At 50.3% G+C, this 22,333-nt stretch overlaps 2 protein-coding genes across 2 annotated transcripts in view; one reads left to right on the forward strand and one right to left on the reverse strand.

Moving 5' to 3' along the window:
* DUOX1 (dual oxidase 1) overlaps positions 1-13,285 on the reverse strand; it is a 33,658-nt gene extending 20,373 nt beyond the window's left edge. Inside the window, exons 1-16 of the mRNA XM_053889101.1 lie at positions 13,196-13,285; positions 11,595-11,751; positions 11,222-11,330; positions 9,269-9,352; positions 8,929-9,093; positions 7,446-7,633; positions 7,061-7,262; positions 6,764-6,930; positions 6,311-6,371; positions 6,095-6,191; positions 5,153-5,243; positions 4,086-4,188; positions 3,660-3,832; positions 1,303-1,478; positions 994-1,112; positions 247-384 (exon numbers count right to left, since the gene is read on the reverse strand). Coding sequence (XP_053745076.1) covers positions 247-384; positions 994-1,112; positions 1,303-1,478; positions 3,660-3,832; positions 4,086-4,188; positions 5,153-5,243; positions 6,095-6,191; positions 6,311-6,371; positions 6,764-6,930; positions 7,061-7,262; positions 7,446-7,633; positions 8,929-9,093; positions 9,269-9,352; positions 11,222-11,279 — 1,822 coding nt within the window. The 5' untranslated portion in view covers positions 11,280-11,330; positions 11,595-11,751; positions 13,196-13,285. The remainder of the gene's footprint in view (positions 1-246; positions 385-993; positions 1,113-1,302; positions 1,479-3,659; positions 3,833-4,085; positions 4,189-5,152; positions 5,244-6,094; positions 6,192-6,310; positions 6,372-6,763; positions 6,931-7,060; positions 7,263-7,445; positions 7,634-8,928; positions 9,094-9,268; positions 9,353-11,221; positions 11,331-11,594; positions 11,752-13,195) is intronic.
* A 314-nt stretch (positions 13,286-13,599) lies between these two features.
* On the forward strand, positions 13,600-22,317 carry DUOXA1 (dual oxidase maturation factor 1). Its single transcript, XM_019442255.2, has 8 exons — positions 13,600-13,814; positions 14,144-14,222; positions 19,229-19,405; positions 19,733-19,790; positions 20,125-20,259; positions 20,466-20,679; positions 20,923-21,140; positions 21,837-22,317. Exons 3-8 carry the CDS (start codon positions 19,259-19,261, stop codon positions 22,091-22,093), a joined length of 1,029 nt encoding a protein of 342 aa, XP_019297800.2. The 5' UTR covers positions 13,600-13,814; positions 14,144-14,222; positions 19,229-19,258; the 3' UTR covers positions 22,094-22,317.
* Positions 22,318-22,333: the final 16 nt, after the last annotated feature.

The following is a 22,333-nucleotide window of genomic DNA, read 5'->3' on the forward strand; positions in this document are numbered from 1 at the left end:
TAACTGTAAATTGTGGCTCCTAACCAATCTGGGCCCTGAAGGGACCCCAGGAGAACAGGAAGGCAATTTTTCCTGGAGCTGACTTATCTGTGGGTCAGATACTTCTCATGTTCCTTCCTGTTGTGATGTTGTCCTCATGTGCCCAGAGGAATAGTACTCTGCATGATCTGTTGTAGATGAAACCACCCCACTCCCACCTCTCAACTTACAAATTTCCCCCAACCCCACCCTGCCCATCACTTTTACCCAGAGGGAAGCAGCAGAGAGCTCCAATGGTGACCCCAAAGCCAAATCCACTGCCTTCAAAATAGTCCCGCATGATGGAGGGAACACAGGCTGGCAGGCCCTCAGTGCTGAGCTGTCTTGGCTGTGGGCAGGGGTCTCCTGGGGAGACAGAGGAAGCTAGAGTATTGGGGGGGGTTAGTGCTGGGCCAGAGGCTCTGGCACAGAATTACTGAGGAGTTAGGGTGACAGAAAGGGTAGGGTGGGGGACTTTTGAGTCTCAGAGGGCTGGGAGCTGCTTACCCCTGTCATTATACCAGGAATGTGGTGTTTGCCTACTTGGGTAACAAATGGGGTCAAAAATGCACCTCAGCCTCTGTCTCTCACACGTACACATATGTATACACACACATACACACATACACAGAGTTCACTTGTCACTGCTGTGGGATTAGGATATCCTCATGGCACTGGGCCCTTCTGATGCCACACCCACCCCAGGCTCAGCCCAGCCAGATGGAAGTCTCCTCTCTAGGTCTCTCTGAGTCTCAGTCTTGCACTCACTTGTGTACCTCCTGGGGTTGTGCAGAAGGGGATCTACACAGCCACATGTGGCCATGTTTTTGCCCAGAGCCAAAGTTCCCAAGGGCAGAAACATTGCTCACTGCCTCCTTGGGGTCTACTGCTCAGCCACATCTGAACCAGGCCCACAGCTGTGGAGAGATGAGGCACCAGACCCCAAATCCCTCCAATCACCTCCTGGTCTCTCACCTGCATGCCAGAAGAAGACATTGGGCTGCAGGGCGCTGGGGCTCGTGTTGGTGACAGCCACTAGAACATCCCGCAGGGAAGTGTTTCTGATCTCCGCAATCTCTTCCTCAGAGAACAGCCTGGGGGTGGGAGAGGTGAGGAGCTACTGCAGTGGTAGAGGGAGAGGCCTGAGGAAAGAGGCCTAGAGGGGCTGAGGACTCGGTGGGGTCAGTTGAGAATCCAGGGCCCATGGGGTTGCTTACTTTACACACTGAGGGCCTGGGGCCCAGGCCAATGGGGGGTTGGAGGAAGGGTCCAGGAAGGCCTTACCCATTCCTAGTGTTCTCAAACCAGTAGCGGTCACCATCCCGCAACCGCACAAACTGGTTGAGGACGATGGCACTGAAGAGAGGCCCAGGGTCCCCATGGCTCTCCAGAAGCCCCCCAGGGAGCAGCTCCAGTCGGGACAGGTCCTGGTTATACAGGGCAGCTGTGGCCTCCAGCACCTGAGGCCAAGAAAGGACAGGAGTGAGTGCAAAGACCTGGCACCCACCCTGGGGCAAAGAGGTAGTTCCCAGGTATCAGCCTCAAGGATGATAATAATAAATGACAGTGACATTCACTCACTTATTATGCCCCAGGCACTGCTCTGAGTGCTTTACATAAGTTAACTCATTTATGGGAACTCACAGATTCAGCTGCCTATTTTATAAAGTTGGAATAAAACAGGCAGCCAGTTCCCTATGTAGCTTGCTCTTAAAAAGGTATAAAAGTTGCAATCCCTATCAAAATAACACCAGCATTCTTCACAGAGCTATAACAAACAATCCTCAAATTTGTATGGAACCAGAAAAGACCCCAAATAGCCTAAGCAATCTTGAAAAAGAAAACCAAAGCTGGAGGCATCACAATTCCAGACTTCAAGATGTATTACAAAGCTGTAATCATCAAGACAGTATGGTACTAACACAAAAACAAACACTCAGATCAGTGGAATAGAATACAGAACCCAGGGGGCACCTGGGTGGTTCAGTTGGTTAGATGTCTGACCTCAGCTCAGGTCATGATGTCACAGTTTTCTCTCTGCCCCTCCTCCACTTGCACTCTGTCTCTATCTTAAAAAAATAAATAAATACATTAAAAATTTTTAAAAAAGAATAGAGAACCCAGGGGGGAAAAAAAAAGAATAGAGAACCCAGAAATGGACCCACAAACGTATGGCCAACTAATCTTTGACAAAGCAGGAAAGAATATCCCATGGAATAAAGACAGTCTCTTCAGCAGATGGTGTTGGGAAAACTGGACAGCGACATGCAGAAGACTGGACCTGGACCACTTTCTTACACCATACACAAAAATAAACTCAAAATGGATGAAAGACCTAAATGTAAGACAGGAAGTCATCAAAATCCTCAAGGAGAAAGTAGGCTAAACCCTCTTTGACCTTGGCCATGGCAATTTACTCAACACGTCTCCAGAAGGGAAACAAAAGCAAAAATGAACTATTTGGGCCTCATCAAAATAAAAGCTTTCTCCACAGTGAAGGAAACAATCAGCAAAATTAAAAGACAAATGATGGAATGGGAGAAGAAATTTGCAAATGGCATATCAGGTAAAGGGTTAGTATCCAAAATCTATAAAGATCTTATCAAACTCAATACCCAAAAAAACAAATCATCCAGTGAAGAAATGGGCAGAAGACACGAATAGATACTTTTCCAAAGAAGACATCCAGATGGCCAACTGACACATGAAAAAATGCTCAACATCACTCATCATCAGAGAAATACAAATCAAAATCACAACAAAATACCACCTTACACCTGTCAGAATGGCTAACATTAACAACTCAGGCAACAACAGATGTTGGTAAGGATGCAGAGAAAGAGGATCTCTTTTACACTGCTGATGGGAACGCAAGCTGGTGCAGCCACTCTGGAAAACAGTATGGAGGTTCCTCAAAAAATTAAAAATAAACTACCCTACCACCCAGCAATTGCACTACTAGGTATCTATCCAAGGGATACAGGTGTGCTGTTTTGAAGGGGCACACTCACTCCGATGTTTATAGCAGCGCTATTGACAACAAAGTATGGACAGAGCCCAAATGTCCATCAATGGATGAACGGATAAAGAAAATGTGGTATATATATACAGTGGAGTATTATTCAGCAATCAAAAAGAATGAAATCTTGCCATTTGCAACTACTTGGATGAAACTATAGGATCTTATGCTAAGCAAAATTAGTCAGAGAAAGACAAATTATCCTATGACTTCACTCATATGAGGAATTTAGATACAAAACAGATGAACATAACGGAAGGGAAGCAAAAATAATACAAAAACAGGGAGGGGGACAAAACATAGGAGACTTTTAAATATGGAGAACAAACAGAAGATTACTGGAGGGGTTGTGGGAGGGGGTATGGGCTAAATGGGTAAGAGGCATTAAGGAATCTACTCCTGAAATCATTGTTGCACCATGTGCTAACTAACTTGGATATAAATTAAAAAAATAAATTATGTAAAAAAAAAAAAGGTATGAAAGTTGAGGGTCAAAATCAGTCCTGTCCCTCTCATCAGAGACTTGTCTCTAGTGTTGGTGTCTCATTGCCTGCTTTCTGTGTCTTGGGCCAATGTGCCCTGGCCCTCCCACCCTGTCCCCTGGGTCCCCACCCCTCCTTACAGCGTGGTTGGTCTGGGAGAGTGCAGGGTTGATGTCCTGCCATCTGGTAATGGGAGGCAGACCCAGTGCTGTCCTGGCCTTTGTATAAGAGGGCAGGCCCAGATCACGGCCCCTCTGCAGACAGCTGGCCAGGTAGTCTGTGCGGGAAAACTTCAGAGACCCGGGCCAGAAATCTGGGGATGAAATACCAGAGAGTCTGAGAGAGCTCAGGGCCACCACAGCTCCACTAGCCCAGGACTCAGGCTCCAACCAGCCCCAAGGGGACCAGAATCACACAGAGGGAACGATGGTCAACAGGTCTCTCAGCAGTGAAAGAGTGCAGGATCCCAGCCCCAGGCACTCCTCCCAGCCTGGCTCTGGAGCTCCAGCAGAATCCCCACCCAGGGGCCAGGGGTGTACCACCTTCAGGGACAGCCTCAGGCTCACCTAGCACATCCTCAACCACCACATGGTCCTCTTGCTCAGCGATCTGGGAGGCCATGCCCAGCAGCAGTGCATCCACATCTTCAGCTTTTTGTAGGTTTGGATGCTTTGGGAACGAGGAGAGAATATGGGGCTGAAGGTTGAACACCAAGGCTCTCTCCACCCCATAGTCCAAGTCCTGGGCCCAGTGAGTGCTGACATTTGCTCTAAAACCAGCAGGCCATTCCCCCTCCATAGGTTGATTCCCCACTCAAGGTGAGTGACGTCCCCATCCAAAGCTCATGCTGCTGGAAGACAGGCCTCCACAAACGCAAAGGATCTAAAACTTTACTTCTATTTTAGGAGACTTGACAGTATGGTTGACAAAGGCACTAGAACATCTACGTCTTGGTCCTTGCTCTTGTTAGTGAGTAGCTGTGGGCAAGTCACAGGACCTCTCTGAACTCAGTGTCCTTCCCTTAATAAAAAGAGCATTAGGGATACAATACAATACAATACAATAAAAGCAATTAGGAGGACACAGGTCTCTTTCAACTCAGCTCCATGATTCTGAATTCTGTGCTTTTCTCTCTTTTCCTCTTACCTCTTTTCTCCTCTTATGAACACTCTACACAGAATATCAGATTTTGCTTTAAATTATTCATCAATGATCTTCACCCACTCAGGCCTGGTTTGGATGGACAGATTATCCCTGATATCTCTCAGAACCCTTCCTCCTCTTTGCTCTCCTCTCAACATGCCCTGGGTGTGTCTAATTGGGACATTTCCTTGGAGGGTGGGATGGCTGGGGTACTCCATGGCCTACAAGGGACCAGAGCTGTCAAGACAGAAGAAAAACCTATGGGGAAGCAATGAATGTAGAGCCACACCTGCACAGGCCTCACTGTCCCTCACACAGCCCTGAGGTGGGGGTGGAGGACTGACTTTTGACCATGTACAGCTGACTGCTGTGGCTCTACTGTCCACTTTCACCACACACCCCCAGACACAAATACACCCACACACCCACACACACACCCTACACACACTACACACATACACCCACCCACATATGTGCCCCCAGTCCTGACCTCTCGGCTCCAGTAGCTGTTGCAGACCCGAAGAGCTCTGGAGATGCTTGAGTTCCTATTGATGACCTCTTGGAAATGACAACTGGCATTTCTGAAATGCAAGGAGCAGGGGAGTGATGACTGAGGCTATGGGGTCCTAAAGTCAGGCATCAGCTCTGGTCTCCAAGGCTATATACAGCCAGGGGCCCAGGTCATTGTAAACCCCCAGAAATGTACCCAAAGCATGTGCATGCCTCCCCTTTCCCCCATCTCTTCCTTTCTCCATCCCTCTCTGTCTATATATATATTACTAAACAGCATGGGGCTCTATTTAGAGTACCTTTCTCTCCCAATTCCCAAAGAAAGAGTTTACATATTATCATGTAATATGTAAACATGGCTATTGTCACACATGTCCAAAAATTGTTCCAGAGTAGGAAAATGTAACCTATGAATTATTTAAATTATAATCAACTGTAAAAAATAAACTGCCATGCTTTGTTCCATATACATTAAATATATATATATTTAGTTTAAAGTTTCCTTTTTATTATTTTGGAATCAAAGTTTTTCTTCAGCTCTCACAAATTTTTTTATAATTCCCTCAAAAGGCTTGCACAACCCAGGTCCTGTGCTTATAGCTAAAAATGCCCCCAATGTGGTGTCAAGACCTAAGGTTTAGACCAGCAGGCTTTGTGACTCACCCTCTGAACCTCAATTAGCCCGTGTTTAATTGGGGAGGTTAATATACACACCAGCTGTAGGAAAACGGATAAAGTGCTTAAAAACCACAATGACGTGTTTTTAAACGATTGTTCATCTTCCCTCTCCAAATTCACTGTTCCCTTGGGGAAATGAGCACACTTCAGACTGATAATCCTGTCCTGAGGGCTCCTGAGAGCAGATTTTTCTGAAATGACACCACCACCCCTTCCAACACAGACATTTATGCTGGGCCCTCACCTCATGTAGACGCCAGGAGGCACCATGGTGGAGAAGAACTGCTCAGAGGCCGCCAGGAACTCTGGGGAGATGTTGGGGTCCAGGAAAGGGCTGTATCCTGGGGAAAGAGGATACCAAAATTTAACCCTTAAACCACCCAGCCTCCCTCCCCATGGCTCCTGTCCCCCTCGAAAAAACTCCTGCCGGCTCTCCCATTCTTCCTCCCCATCCGTTCACCTGCATACTTCGGGGGTGTTGTCTGCAGGAAGCTGGGCAGCCACTCATACAGAGCGATGTTCTGAGAGACAAGAGAAGGCAAAAGGGAGGCAAGCGCTGGAGCAGCCGCCCTGGGAGGGATCCGAGCCCAAGGAAGGCTTCGGTGGGAGATGAGGGTCAGGCAGGGGCAGTCACGAGGGAGGCAACTCAAACAGGACAGGTGCGGAGGCCCGGCCCCCACAAGGAACCTGGGATGGCAGAGGAGGGCGGCTACATAAGAACCACAGCAAAGGCTCGAGGATCACAGCGCTTTGCCTCCTCATCGTCTCCACGTCCACTCCGAGACGAGACGCTAGCCCCAGTTCTGGGGAGCAGCGTCCTCCTGCAAAAGGGCGTTTCCGGGGGCTGCCCGTCGGAGGATGGAGGGCCCTGCGCAGCAGGCAGGGGCGGGGCGGGGAGGGGGTGCGGACTGACCTGGTAGGTGGCGATGACCCTCTTGCGCGCGTGCTGAAACAGCTCCTCGTCCCCCCACCGCGGGTGCTCGCGGGCCAGCCGCTGCGCCCACACGTTGTGGTAGCGGAACCACAGCAGGCCCAGCGCCTGCAGGAAGGGGTCGCGGTTCCCTCGCTCCGCCCCGAAGGCTGCACGCGACGCCGTGGGGCCGCAGGGGAAGAGACGCGCGGCGGTGTGACCACGGGGAGCGCAACCTCGGCGCCCCCCAGCCCGCCCCGCCGCGCGCCCCGGCCGCCGCAGCCCACCCCGCGGCCTCACCATACAGCCCCCGGGGCCCGCGCTGTCCGGTGGCGGGGTCGGGCGGCGTCCACATGAGCAGGGGGCTTTGCGCGTTGCGGGGGAAGGCGGGGTCGGGCCCCGACGCCAGCTGCCCCCCGGAGAAGCTCCGCAGCGCGTCGCTCCAGGAGTGCGAGGAGCCATAGATGGCGCTGCCGTCCAGCCAGCCCGTCACCTCGTTGGTCTGCGGGGGCACCGGGAGGGTGAGCCCAGGGTGAGCCGCGGGCGGAGTAGCTGAGACGGGTAAGGGGGCGCCAGGGCCAGCCCAGCGTCGGTGGGGTGGGGGTGGGGGGTGGGGGGGGGCGGAGCCTCTCCCGGCCCGGCCCTGCCAGGCCCCGCCCCCGCGACCCCGCCTGCCCCCTCTCACCAGGTCCCGGGGGTTACTGGGGCTCTGTCCGGTCTCGGGGTCCCAGCGGCTCCTCTGGAAGGGTAGGACCACGTCCCCGCGCTGGTCGGGGTCGAACACCGGGTCCCCGGGCGGGATGTGGATGTTGAGGAACTCGGCTGGGCAGCCAGGTGTCTCCACGCTCACCAGGTCGGACAGCACGTGGTAGCCTGTCCGCAATGGGGGCGTGCTAGGGCCAGCTGAGGGCCTGGCACTCTCGTTTCTGTATCAGGTATCCAGCCCTCCCCTACTCCCCTTGAAGCATCAAAAGACTCCTCAGATTTTTGGGGCAAGTCCAAGTCTTGACCTCCTCCACCCTTCCCAATCCTTTGTTACACCTTGGTCCAGACTGTTTTCATTGCCAGTTTGGTCTTCTCCTTGGTAACTGGGAGGTGCCCGGTGAGTGTGCCTAGGCAATTGGGCTGGGAACACCTGCTGCAACATGCGGCTGGGAGCAGCCTGCCCAGAGGGCCTGCCAGTCTCACTGTGAGGCTAGATACGGGGAATCAAATGTAGCGCCCCCCTTCCCACCCCCTGGAGGGCTAGCAGGAGCCAGGCATTCCTGCTTGGTACCAACAACCCACAGACACGGGTCAGGCCACCTATCCTAGCGCCCCATTTTGACATCCACCCCCCCCCCCCCCACCAGACCTTTGGCCAAAGGCAAAAGACTGAGACTGCCCTGACACTGTCCTAGGAGTCACAGGGGCAAAGAGTGAGAACAGGGTCCCACCACGAGTCCCTACCAGATTATTTTCGTGCTCCTGCCTCCATCTGTACTCCCAACAACAGCTCAACGTGGGGCAAATTTATACCTCCACCAACCAGACTTTCTCCCTCTAGTTTTTCTTCCCCAGAAAAAGAAATACAAGACATAGCTTTCTCCACTTAAGAAAAATCATTTTAGGCCCTAGACATCTTGTGATTTACAACTACTTGCCCAAAGCATATTCTTGACTTATCTTTGCAGGATTTAAACCCCTTGGAGCACTCAGATACCAGAACAATTTAAAGGCAGAGAACTGATGTCAACCTTTGCGGCCCTTTTGTTTTTCATCAATTAAGACCTGAACTCTGTCTCCCTGAGATGACTTTTGCCTAAATTCTAGGCTGAATTCCCCACTGTACAAGTGCCTTTGTGAATCTGTATGTACCTTTAGCTTAAAACTTCCCAGTTTTGTTGTTTGGGAAGACATTGCTTTGGGAAATAACCCCTACGTTCTCCTTTACTTTTTCCAAGTAAAACTCTTCCCTTTCCTATTGTTGGCTTGGTTGTGTCTTTTGGCTCAAAACCCACCAAAGGCCAAATTCAGTTTCACATAACGTCACCTCCCCCCTCCATCTCTCACCCCCATCTCTGAGACCCTCCATCACTTCTCTCTCTCACTCCCTGACTCCCCGCTCAGACATAGACGTGTCCAGCTGACCCTATTGGCCTCCCTCCCCCAGAAGTTGAGGCCCTCACCAAAGAAGACTCCCAGCACTGTTCGGTTTCGCAGGGAGGCCTGCCCTGCAGGGCCCCTCATGGTAGTGTTGCTAAGGTCTCTGGGGTTGGGCAGGTGGGGTTCTCTCAAGGGCTGGTACACACCATCTGCATAGCTGGCTGGGACTAGGCGCTGCAGCCGAGAGCCTGCAGTAGGAGAGGTAGAGACAAGGATAAATCCTCACTGCGGCTTGCTTACCTCCTCTCTCCCAGGATTCCCTCCATACCACAGGGAACCCATGAGCCTTTGCTGGTACCTGCCATCCCTTGCCCCTTAGTACCACCCTGACCCTAGGGCTGTCTCCACTTGGCCCTCACCTACCTTTGCTGCCCCATCTGTGCTCCATGAGGTTGTTGTACCACCCATCAAATCGCTGCACCTCCCAGGAAATGGGGTTCTGGGCTCCTGTGTGAGAACAGAGGGAAGGGGCAGCTGGGTAAGTCTGTGCATGGGAGGACAGGCAGGCATGCAGGACATGGGTCTTGGGAGGCTGGCAAGGGGAGCAGCAGAAGTTGGACCCCCAGCACAGTGTAGAAGGTAGGGTGCAGAGGAAAGAACCCAGGACAGAGTGCTATCCAAACTCAAGTTCAGTCTTTAAGCTGCTCCGTGGGGGAAACATGGCAGGGAGCACCTAAGGCAGTATAGCCGGGGGCAGTGTGTGCTGACAACCTCAGAGAGCAAGATGAAGCTGGAGAACAGTGGCAATGTGGAAGGGGATGCAGGAGCTTTCTACTGCTCTCACACCTCAGCTCCCAGAGGGACACTGCAGGACAGAAACCATTCCCAGCCCTAAGATATCATATGGAGCAAGAGCCAGTCACACCCTAAAAGCCAACCACTCTTCCATCCAGGGAAGGAGAAGTCATTCTATGACCAAGCCCTGGGTAGGGGCAATGTGGAGAGGGGCTTGGCCCTCTCCTGCTGAGCAGAGCCCAGGGCAAGGGTGCGGGCCCTGGGGCTGTGGCTCTGGGACCTGTTGCTACTCTGGTCTCTTTCCCAGTTTCTGGGTGGGATCAGGAACTGCCTGGTCATGGGATAACCTTGCCTCTTCTGAGGCAACATGTTCCTCATATAATTCCTCTTATTGACCCTATTGTACTTTCCAAAAACTAGGATCTGGGACGGGGCACTCAGTTGTTGAGGGAAGAGTTCAAACAGTGGGGACAGAGGGAAGGGTCTAGAATTAGAGGTGGACCTAGAGGTCCTTCTGGTCAGTGGATCAGATAACCAGATTCCTTTCCCCAAACTAGGAGGCTACAGGGCTAAGTTTCCCTCTCTGCTCACTTCAGAGAACAGAACAGAGAAAGAGAACAAAGAGAAAGAGAAACAGAAGAAAAGGACCCTCATCAGCCATCAAGGGACCCATTCCTCTGACTGTCCTTCCACTCACACCAAGGATAAGATCTCAGAGCTATGCCTCACACTCCTGTGTGCATGTGCATGCCCACGCATGCACACTCAGTCACCAGGAGGTCAGAGAGGCAAAATGACTCAGACCCTGATGTTTGAGCAAAGAATCCAAGTAAGGATCCAGGACTTGGGGCAGGAACTAGGGGAGCCACATACACATGATCTCTAAAATAAGATGAACTGGTAGCAGAACAAGAAGAGGGTCTTTGGGGGAAGGGTGTAAAGGAGAATGCCTCCCGGGAATAAGTGGCAATAGCTGGGTAGAAAAGGAAAATCCAAGGTCAAGGCAAAGAGAGGCCAGGAAGGAATGGGAATGTGAGCAGCTCCTTCATGGGAGAAGCTGCAGGGGTCTACCACCTCCAGTCAGAGTAGATCATTCCACAGATTTTCTGTGCTTCCTTTTCTTGTCCCTTTTCTTATCCTGCCACACCTGATAGGGCTGATAAGGGGCTTGCTCTTTTTAACTTAACTGGTAGCACCTTCAGCCCGCTTCCCTTCTCAGAGACCCAGACTTCACAAAATGGCCTCAGAGTCTAGCAAGAGACTGTCCAAAACTGATGGTAACAAGATGAAATCTAATGGACCACACAGAGGCAATAGTTGTTTGTTGTTGTTTTCATATTGTTTTAAAACACTGGTGACTCTCCTTCAGCTTTGGGTCCAATCTGACCACAAAATCCTTTATTGTCTTATGTGCCTAATCAGTCTTTTCCCATTTGGGATCAGGGGTCCTTACTTTATGAAGAAAGAGAGAAGAGAGAGGAGAGAGAAAGGGCCATCAGACTGTAAGGAATGAAATAGGAAATGCTGACACAGCAGGGTTCCTCTGTTCCTAGCTACACTTCTCCTCCAATCTATACTCACCCACGGATGTCCATGACCCAATCAGGAGTGTCCATGCCAGAGCCAGGCAGAGGCCCATGACGAAAGTGATAATAGCGCTTAGGTGTTAGGACACCCTAAAATGGAGACCCTAGGAAAAGAGAACAGGGAGAATGGGTCCCAGAAATTCAGGAGAGTCAGGCCAGGGCCTCTGCAGGCCTCTGTGAATCTAAGTGTGAACTGGGCCAACACCACAGTGGGGACAAAGAGCAAGAGACTCACTCGCCCCCAAGAGTCTTTCATTCATTCAACAAACACTTGACACGCATCCACTATTTTTTAGGCATTTAGATCTAGGAACTGGAAATTAAGTGATGAACAAAGCAGACAGAAATCTCTGCCTCCTTGGACTTACCTTCTAAGATTAACTGAAAACCTGGTTTTGGCCCAGCTTCCCAGTGTGTGTGTTCCTTGGACAGAGCCTTGCTTGAGGGCCAGGACACTGAGCTGCTGCTACAGTGTGGTTTTACGCAGGTCACTTCTCTGGTCTGGACCTTGGTTTCCTCTTCCAGCTATGGGAATAAACATGCCTGAACTGTCTACCTCCTAGCATGGTTGCCAGAATCAGACATGAGATTGAGGTTGAATTCAAAGCAAGAAAAGCGACAGGTGTTATGTAAATGTGATATAGAGAGAGGGTGGGCTGGAGCTTGGCTCTTCTAGGCAGACTCAAAGAATGCAGCACCAGGTGCTCCTGTGTTTGGTGCCAGCTTTCCTCTCTCTCTCCCTCTCTCCAGGCTAACAACTCAATCACCCAGGGACAATAGGGAAATGGAGGCAGCAGGAGATTCAGACTGGGACTCCTGAGTGGCACAGGGAGTGCCTAAGGTGAGTGCAGACCTTCTAAGGCAGCATATAGACACTGGGGGTGGGTTGGGGCTGGGGAACTATCTAATGGAAGAAAGTGAGAGTTCAGAGAAAGCCTTATCTCAGACTAAACTCTCAGGACTCCTGAACATGTTGTCTAGTCAAATAGGAGGAGCCCTGGAGGGTGATCTCATCCCAACTTGCTAACTCCCATGAAACAAATGAAAAACCCTAGGCCCTGTCATAACTCAAAAGCTCAGCATTCCACCCACTCCATCTGAGACTTCCCAGATGGTGGTCTTTGAGAGTTTGTGAAGAGCAGGGCCCTGAATGGTTGAAGCCGTAAGGATGTTGGAGTGGCCACAGTGGTCCTTCCCTGATCTAGGATGCCCTGCCCCTTCACCCCTACCACTTTGTCTTGTCTTTAGGATCCGGGGCCCCAGACACCAATGTACCACTCAACCCATAAAAGCATGCAGTGAGCTTTCAGGCCAGGCTGTGGGGATAACCTGAAGAGGAATGTGGGCATGCTTAACAATCACTCCTTGTGGGTGGGTAGCCCGTGATTTATATAGCAATATTGGTTCAGTAACTTCCTAACAACCTTGAGTGGAAGGCATAACCTTATGGCAGAGCAGTGAAGCCCCAGGCAGTGGCAGAACCAGGGAGAGAACACAGGCCTACCTTGTTCTTAACCCACATGGCTACTTTTCCAGTCTGAAATCCTAGAATGGGGACCCTGGGGTGGGGGAAATAGGAGCCAAGGCCATAGGGATTCCAATCTGGTCCCAAGGGAGGGCTGAAGGGGAAGCCTGGACTCTAAAAGCCCAAAGCTCCCTCCCTGGCGTAATGTGCTGGTGCCGGGAGAGTTCCAGAGAGATCCCCTAGGCCCAAGCAAATTAGGCCACCCAACATTCAAGGTTCTCTAAGAATCAAAAACTTGGGGTGGGGTGTGTGAGGATAGGCCCGAACGGGTTCCCTTTCAGCCTCAGGCTAATAACGCAGGCGCAGGGGGGCCAGGGCTAGAATTCCCCTTCCCTCCAAAAGCGTAGCGGAGCTGGGGCACACTCCGCTGCAGCCACGCCGGTGGCTCTCCCTCCCTCCCGAGCGTCTGGGCCCGCGGGCCTGAGAAACCCTCCTCGGTCTGACCTGTGGCCGCGGCGTCCCTCGACCCCAAAGTGAGGACTGGCTCGCTCCTGGCTCGCCGCGAGGCCCGCGACGCCCGCTCCCGGCCGGCTCCCTCCGCAGCTCTGCGCGGGGAGGGCGGGCGGGGCCGGGGGTGAGGGGCAGGCGCGGCCCAGTTCTAAGGCGGGGCGGGGCGAAGTGGGGCGGGAGGCCAGCCAGCGCGCCCGCGACCCGCAGAAGTGCTCCGAGAGGCCCGAAGCGCGCCAGGTGAGACGGCGCGGGCTCGCGGGGCTCAGGTGGGGGAGCTGTCCCGTCCGTGGCGAGAGCTCGGCTAGTGCGGCTACGGGGACAGAGAAAGGGGCAAGTCTGCTGGGGCTGGGGGGTGGGGAGAAGACCTTGGGGGGGGGGGGGGGGAGGCAGTGGAGGCGCTCCCCGAAACTCTCCATATCGTCGGATCTGGGCTCCAAGACCAAGAGGATCGGCGAACGCCCGCAGAGCAGGCCAGGCGTCCGAGCAAGGCATTCGTCCTAAGACCCTGAGAGTGTCTGTGGCAACCATCCCCTGGGGTTCCTCGTGAGCTCTCGGGGTCTCAGGCCCTCCAGCCTCGCCCGCGCCCCCACCGGTCTCCAGACTGCATCTCTAGGTTTGTGCCGGAGCTGCCCGGGAGTTCTGGGCAGGGGGCAGGAGGAGGAAGGGCCGGAGGGGTGGCTGCGCAGGGGACGGCTCTTGTGCACGGTCCCTCCTCTGTCCCAGACCGAGGGCGGGGGGCAGCGCCTCTGATCCTCGGGTGCGGTCTGAGAAGGTTGAGAGCGACTTGGAGTGGCGGGCGGGGAAGCACCCCAAACCCGGTTTGTCCGGTCATAGCCTGGTCCTTAAGTGAATTAGGAGAAGAGGAAGGTTGGAAGCGAGCCCCGCCAAGAGAAAGGGAGCGCATTCGGTGATAGAACGTCTGGACCTCGTTCCCGCCCCCAGGAGCGCTGCTTGTGAGGTTCCACAGGGAGAAAGCGAGCGGCGCGGGCTGCCACGCACGCACTGTGTGGAAGGGGCGAAGGTAGGAAGACAGTGGTCCGGGTGTGAATGGCGGGGATGATGAAGCTGCTGGGGTCGGTGTGGTCGGGATGGGTTTTGAAGGGGGCCTTGGAGTGCTGCCCCCATCCAGGCCCCTAGGGGCGCACTTCCAGTGCCCCCCTCCCCCCGCAAGTTCAGATCAAGTGGGAGTTACTCAAAGAGAAAGCTTGGTAAGAAGTTAAGAGGAGAAAAGAAAAACCTCGGAAGACCACATATGCCACAAGGTTTACAGACATGGAATCCTTATTTCGGCCTGCCTGGAGCCTAGATAGTTTATTTGCATGATTCAGCATCCCTGGGCTCCCTACTTACTTCAGCCCTCAACCCACTTCTCAGATCTTCTGTTTCTCCACTTAATTCTTTCCTTAGTGCAACAACATACACATGCCCACACACCTTCCTGAAGAGAAGAGGCTGGGACAGGAGTTTCTGACAGTTCTCACCAGCCAGAGCTGTCAACTTTAACGGGATCAACCCCAACCAAAGAAACAAAATAATCACATTCTAATAGCTGTGTATCACCAGTCAGCGCTCTTGGCAACTCCAGCCATGTCACCCATTCCTTCCTGGAGAATTATAGTATTTCTGAGTTCCAGAAGATGTGGGATGTGGGGAGAGGGAGACTCTAAGAGAGGCCACAGAGCACTAAGAAAGTATGTAAGAACTTTGAATGCTGAAGACCAGCTGTATCAGGCTGGATTTTCTTAAAGATTTGTAACTTTATTTCTTATCCACCCCTTTTAACACACACAGGAACCCCACTTCAACCTGGGATTGGTAAAGATTGGGTAACGTCTGAAATACAACTGAGCATTAGAAATGCTTCAGTAATTTAAGGGAGTTCAGAAAGGGGGAAAAAGTGTCCCTCACTTCTCTAGGCTGGGTGAGAAAGGAGGACCCCAGAGTGTGGGGATTGGCCCACCCCATTGAGAAAGCACCTGTTTTGTCACAGGGGCCTCTGACTGAGGGTTTATGTACCTAGTTCTCTATGTTACTAAGCAGTACTTTCTTCTTGTGTCTATATTTCTGTTTACATGAAATTGTAGGTGTATGTCTGACTGTATCTTGCACTTATTTGTATTAAGGTACATTGTGTATATATACGAGTCATGGTAGTGAGCTAGGGGAAAGGGAGTGAAGACTGAAAAGAGATTTTTCTCAGATTGGAAGAAATTCTACTGTCAGACCCTTCTTGGCTTGCCAAGGAGGAAGATGTTCCAGAGGCAAATTATAAGCTTTGTAGGAAAAGCAGGATTGCTGGGTATAGGGACATTTCATTTAGTCCCACCACTTCATGCAGGAGGCTTGTTAGCTTAATTATTAAAACCAATTTTGGATCAGGGTCATCCAAAATTAGCTTTAGATTAGGCAATGGAGATTAAGGAAAACCTAATTCCTTAAATTAAACAAAAAGAATTTTATTCACTGTCTTTTTGCTTTAGTCATCTTTGATAAATATTTTGGTGAATTGGAAATAAGTTAACATTGTCCTTCTGTACTTAAGATACAGAGAGACTTTTGTTAGTGTTTCTTTGAAGCATCACGTTAATGGAGGTGAGCCATTCTTGTAAAGTATTTTATAAACTCCCACTAAAATATATGCAGGAATAATGCTGATATGTAACGCTAACCAAAGTACATTACACTATTATTATTTGCTTATATTGCAGCTCTTTCTTTTTGAAATTTCAGCATATAACATGTATTCATAGTATTAGCAAACTTGCTTTATCTTCCCACCTTACTAACCAAGATATTCTACATTTTACAGCCTTTTTAAAAACATAAAGCCTTCCATCACAATTGTAATGGCTTTAGTCTAGGTGTCATAAAGAATAAATTCTTAGACCAATAAGTAAAATAAATATCACTATCACATATTCACAATTCGTAGTTACTTAGCTTTAGCTAGAGTTGAAACATATGTTTCAGATTCAGTTAAACATGAACATTCATGCTTTGGACTCCAACTACTAGAAGAGGCTTTCTGAAAATTTTGTGAAAGCACTACAGATTGACAGGGTTGGTCAAATCCCTTCCTGCCCAATCCTTAGGCCTATATTGGTGACACTCAATTAACATTGAATGAGAATAGAATACTCTATAGGGCACAGAGGGATCATAGCTCCCTCTTGTGTGTGAAATAGAGGATGCCACCTACAGAGAGGAAGTCACTCATTCACATATATTCATTCATTCAACCCACAAGCTGATTAGTATATGCTACATGCAGGGGATGCAAAGATGGAGATTAGAAGCTAATAGGGAGACTGATGTTCAAACAATTACAATCCAATGTGATTATTGTGATCGTGGAGGTATATTCAAAATGCAGTCAGAACATCAGAGGTAGGAACATCTACACTGGCCCAATGGTGTCAAAAAAAACTTCACAGAGGAGGTAACATGAGCTGAGACTTGAAGGGTGAAAAGGAGTTTGCTAAGGGGTAAGAGCATTCCAGGCAGAGGAAATAGCATATACAAAGGCATGAAGAGTTAAAAGAGTATGTCAGATTCAGGGAGAGGCCAATAGTTCAGTATGGCTAGAGGTTAGGCTGGGCCAAAGATGGAGGTGCAACGGTAGATGAGATCCGATCATAAAGGACTTTGTATGTGATTGTGAGATTAGGTTTTACCTAGAGCAAAGAAATAAAATGATTATATTTCCTTGTTAGAAAACAATGTTCTGGCACCAGGCAAGATAGAATGAGACTGAACCAGGGCAGTAGGGAAGGAAATTCATGGATGGTTTCAAGAAATGTTTAGGAGATAAGATGGTCCATCTTTCCGGCTTATTTTATTGATACACTGGTGATGTCACCAAAGAGACAAAGAAAACAGAATAAAAAGCAGAGCAGAGACAGTGAATTCAGTTTGGGACCTGTTAAATCTGAGGTATCCATGGGGAAGCCAAGTGAAAATGTCAATGGGACAATTGGCCCAGATAAGAGGTCTGTCTAGAGACATAGATTTGAGAAGCATCAGCCATGGGAATAGATGAGTTTGCCTACGGAATCATGAAGAGTACTAGAAGAAAAGAGCCAAGGCAGAATCCTGGGAAGCAGAAACATTTCAGAGAGAGGAAGTACTAGCAAAGGAGCCACAAAAGTCATGGCCAAAGGCAGGAGACCCAGGAGAACATGCCATCATGGAGATTCAAGGAGGACACGTTTGAAGAAAGGGGAAAGAGTCCACAATGCCAAATACCACAGAGAGGTTAAGAAGGATGAGACGTGAAAACTTCCCTTTGGATTTAGCATGTGATAACCTAATGGAGAAGATGGGAATGGAGAGAAGCCAGATTGCAATGGGTTGAGGAAATAAAGCAGTGGAGACACCAGCATAGACTATTCTTCCCAAAAGCCTGGCTATGAAAGGGGGAGAGTGAGATAAGACAGTAGCTGGAGGGGACTGAGAAGTTCAAGGGAGAGGGTCCTTTCTCTTTGTGTTCTTAAGATGGGAGAAATTTAAGCATATCTTTGAGAGAAGGAGCCAGCAGAGAAAGAGAAGCTGACAAGTTGTGTAGAAAATGGGGGATGACTAGGGAAAGGTGGTTGTGAAGGCAGGCAAGGATTGGAGTGAGAGCCCAGGAGAAAAGGAGATACCCATTCCCCTGCAATGGAAGAATTGAAGAGTTAAGAAAAAAGCAAAACTTCATGGGAAAACCGAGGCTCAGAGCTTACGTGACTTGTCCAAAAGACAGGATTAAAACTGTCTCTCTGTCTTTTTGCCTGACACTATGCTACCCCCCCCCCCCCCCCCAGAGATAGCATAGGAGGTGGCCAGCCTAGAAAGAGAGTGAAAGGTTGGGAGCCACAGGGTATTATAGAAGAATCACAGAATTTAGAACTAGAGGGGACATGAAGATCATCATATCCAATTGCAGATGAGGAAACCAAGGACCAACGAGGTTGTCATTTGCCTGCCTAATGTTTTAAAATAAGTGAAGAACTGGTTCCAGCCCAGGGTTCTCTCCAACAAGGATTGGATAAGGAGATAAATGGAGTAGTCAGATGTCCTCTCTTGCCCAATCTTGTAGCTTCTATCTATTCATGTCACTCTGTTTCAGGTATTATTCTTAGCACTTTACACATGCAATCTTGTCTCACACTCACAATGACCCTGTGAAGTAAACACTGTCATCCTTACTTTTAATAAAACCAAGTATCTGTAGGGGTCAAGTAACTTGCAAGAGGCAGATACAGAATTCAAACACAGAGCTGCTTAACTTCAAACTTATTCTTTCACTATATCACTTAATAAGACACTACCTAGCCAGACTATAAACGATGGAGCCTCCTGGGCAAACCAAGGCCCCAGTACAGATCACACACAGGGAAATGAGCAGAGGTGGGATCATTGATTGTAAAATAAGGTGAGCTAAGTTGATTTCAATTATTTTAGAGTTTCCAGAGGAGGAGTCAGGGTGCTTGAGAAAGCTAGACAGACCAGTGTGGGCAGTGCCAGGACCAGGAATTAGCCCTCTGATGATATCGTTGGATTATATATTTAGCAAAGCTGTCTGGCCTTTGTTCCTTTGGATACTGAGAAGGAAAGCCAATCTTTTTGTAATCTGTACCAACTTTCACCCTTATGCCTTCGCTTGATAGCTATATAGTAAATATAGTTCTTTTTATGTCCTGTGATCTGTCTGATTAGGCTGGAGGCCTGAGAGAGATAAAAAAGAATTATATTTCTTAAGACAGTCCCAGCGGAAGCAGAGAAGCCTCGAGGGTGGTTGTGGCACTGATTTAGGGGACCTAAGGGTTAGGAAAGAAGCATGGGGCAACAGAGATGGATTGCCAAGACCCTCATTCCCTCACAGCCAAAACACAGGGAGATGGATGGCAGAGGAGCAATGGAAAGACAGTAGCAGTAGAATCTGGTGAGCTCCAGAGATGAGGGAACTGGTCTGGTTTATTCTTAGCTGTATCTTCAGCACCAAGAATAGTACCTAGCTCATAGACATAAACATCTATTGTCCTACAGCATACGCCTCCCTGTCACAGCCCCATCAAAATGGCTGCTTTTGGACACACATTCCCCTTCTATACTGGCCTCAAGCCAATCTTCCCAATGGACACCACCTTGGCCGTCATCATTGCCATCTTTCTGACTGCACTGGTCACCTTCATCATCATCCTACCTGGCATTCGGGGCAAGATGGTGAGAAACAAACCCAGCCCTGGAGACCCCAGCCCCAGAGAGACCTTGGCCTCAAGGTGAGGGGGCCAGACTCTCTGACTACAACCAGACTCAGGAAAGAGACTCCAGTCCTGAAAAAGTGTCACCCCTCCCCCAGGAAGGAGCTCCCTACTCATTGATTCAACACATAATTTATTGAGAACCTATTATGTGGCAGACACTCTGATCTCAATTGACCAAATGACCTCAGTTTTAGAACCCCTGCCCCACACACCCAAGTCTGGAAAGAGGAAGGGTGGATTTGGAAGGAGGGTGTTCCTTCCTAAACCCACCCACCCTGTGACTCAGAGGGTGTTCTGGCTGCTGCGGGTGGTGACCAGCTTATTCATCGGGGCCGTGATCCTAGGTGAGTATAATTCTGGGCAACTGCCTCTGTGCCATCTAGTTTGCCCCACAGTCAACCTCCCCTCTCCTTGTTGCCTTACAGCAACTTCTGATTCCGGGGGGGTGGGAGGGGCATAAGCAGAGTGTGATCAAGGAAGTCTTGGATTCTGACCCCTTTATTCATCTTGGGCAAACATATTATTGTCAAGCTAACCATGAGCTAGACCCTGAGCTAGTTAATAGATAAACAATTATGCGCAAAAGAGACCTAGACCCCTTGGAGCTCTCCTTCTGACTCTAACCCAGTAATGCCCAGATTTTCCTGAGTTCCTGTATGTCCAACTCCCCAACTCCAGCTGTGAATTTCAGTTCTGAGTGGTTCGTGGGCCAGGTGAGCACCAACACATCATACAAGGCCTTCAGTTCCAAATGGATCAGTGCTGACGTTGGGCTGCAGGTTGGGCTGGGAGGAGTCAACATTACACTTACAGGTAAGTGATGGTTCTTACCTGTGAGGGAGAAGATTCTGCTGTGTTTTTGGAATCTAATTTGGTGTGGTCTAAAGTTCTACGGGATGGAGGGATGGTAGGAAGGGAAATTTCCAGAGATTAATAGCAGCTTCTGTACACCTGCCCAATGTGATGAGCCCCTACCCAGGCTTGAGTTCCTCCTAAGCACACCTGCCCCGCTCCCCCAGGGATCCCAGTGCAGCAGTTGAATGAGACCATCAATTACAATGAGGAGTTCACATGGCGCCTGGGTGAAAACTATGCTGAGGAATATGCAAAGGCACTGGAGAAGGGGCTGCCGGACCCTGTGCTCTACCTGGCTGAGAAGTTCACCCCGAACAGCCCATGTGGACTGCATGGCCAGTACCGCCTGGCAGGACACTACACCTCAGCCACGCTCTGGTGAGTGTGGGATAGAGGCCAGCCTAGACCCAGGGATGGTGTTTCTATCCATCTTTCCTCCACTTATGTGGAAATCCCTAGTGGGACAGGCTGGCACCAACCCCACAGTGCTTGGTTGGGAAACCTATAGGCAGAAAACTGTGTCTCACATCTCTGGGGTATTCTTGGCTGCCTGAGCCTCCATGTGGGCCCTTCCAAATAGAAGTGTCTAGGCCAACCTTCACTAGGTCCTTGGCTCTCCAGGGTGGCATTCCTCTGCTGGCTGCTGGCCAATGTGATGCTGTCCATGCCCGTGCTGGTCTACGGTGGCCACATGCTGCTAGCCACAGGCATCTTCCAGCTGTTGGGACTGCTCTTCTTCTCCACGGCCACATCACTCACACCACCCTGTCCCCTGCGCCTGGGCACTGCTACGCTGCACACTCACCACGGGCCTGCCTTCTGGATCACATTGACCACAGGTGAAGTCCAGCCCTGAAGACAGACACAGGGCTTAGGGCCAGGGAGGGAGGGCCAGGGACCACAATATTGGTGGGGGTTGAGGGTCTGCCTCTGGGGGCCAAGATGCCTTTCCTCCCTTTAAAGCCCCATCCCTCTTACATCACTCATCAGGGCTTTTTCTCCCCAGTTCCACTACCCACCCCCATAGATGCCTACTCCCTGTGTCTTCTGTCTCTGTCATGTTCCTCATCTCCTAACTCTCCCTTCACCCAACTCTTTCCCAAATCTTCCAATCTTCTGTCCATGCCTGCTTCCCCCAAACACTCTTCTCTATGTCCCCCATTCCTAGAACCCTTCTCTTTCCTGCTTCACATGGCTTTAAATTGTCTTACAGGTCTTTCTCCTCTCCTGTTCTCTCATGCCCCTTCTCATGCCTTCTCCTCTGTGCCCTGCCCTTCCCCCAGAGTTCTCTATTTTCAGAGTTCTCTCTCTCTTTCTTCTGACATGTAATTCAAAGAGCACTGGACTTAGAGTCAAAGCTCAGAAAAATAGAGCCACACCAGCCGTATGACCCTAAGCTAGTCACTTCTCTGAATCCCAGTTGCTCTGAAACAGGGATGCCAGCATTCTCTGAGAGTTGTTCTGATGCTCTTGCAAGAGTTCCTTGGGAGGGTATTACTATCACCAAGGCAGGACACCTATTGTCTCATCCCCAGGACTGCTTTGTGTGCTGCTGGGCCTGGCCATGGCAGTGGCCCACAGGATGCATCCCCAAAGGCTGAAGGCTTTCTTCACCCAGAGTTCAGGAGAGGATCCTGCGCTGGAACGGAATCCTGAAGAAGGGGGACTCCTGAGCCCTCGCTACCGGTCCACAGCCGAGAGTCCCAAGCCCCAGGACATTCCCCTGTCAGAGGCTTCCTCTGAGGCATGCTGTAAGAAAGAGCATCCCAGAGAGCCTGACTGTACCCTATAAGGCTCTTCTCCCTGGTGGCCACCCGGACTTCCAGTCTGGCTCCAGATCTCATTGGAGCCTCATAAACCACCAGAAATGACTGCAGGTTGGGTTGTTTCAGCCCCCCAGCCCCAATCTATAGGTGGAGAAGGAAAAAGAGGCTTTTCCTTTTAAAAAACAAAACAAAAAGCCCTAATATGCTAAACAGAAATTGGAGCCACCCATAAACCCTGTCTCCATGGTAAGACCAAGCAAGTGCTG

This window comes from Panthera pardus, unplaced genomic scaffold (assembly GCF_024362965.1).
Source record: "Panthera pardus isolate Hobbes unplaced genomic scaffold, ASM2436296v1 HiC_scaffold_24, whole genome shotgun sequence".
In the NCBI taxonomy this organism is placed as follows: domain Eukaryota; kingdom Metazoa; phylum Chordata; class Mammalia; order Carnivora; family Felidae; genus Panthera; species Panthera pardus.

Excerpts from the sequence above, each read along its gene's own strand:
- DUOXA1 (XM_019442255.2), top strand. The coding sequence starts at position 19,259 with ATGGCTGCTTTTGGACACACATTCCCCTTCTATACTGGCCTCAAGCCA. Across the intron at positions 20,680-20,922 it reads TACACCTCAGCCACGCTCTG|GGTGGCATTCCTCTGCTGGC; the intron begins GTGAGTGTGGGA and ends TTGGCTCTCCAG. Across the intron at positions 21,141-21,836 it reads CTGGATCACATTGACCACAG|GACTGCTTTGTGTGCTGCTG; the intron begins GTGAAGTCCAGC and ends TCTCATCCCCAG.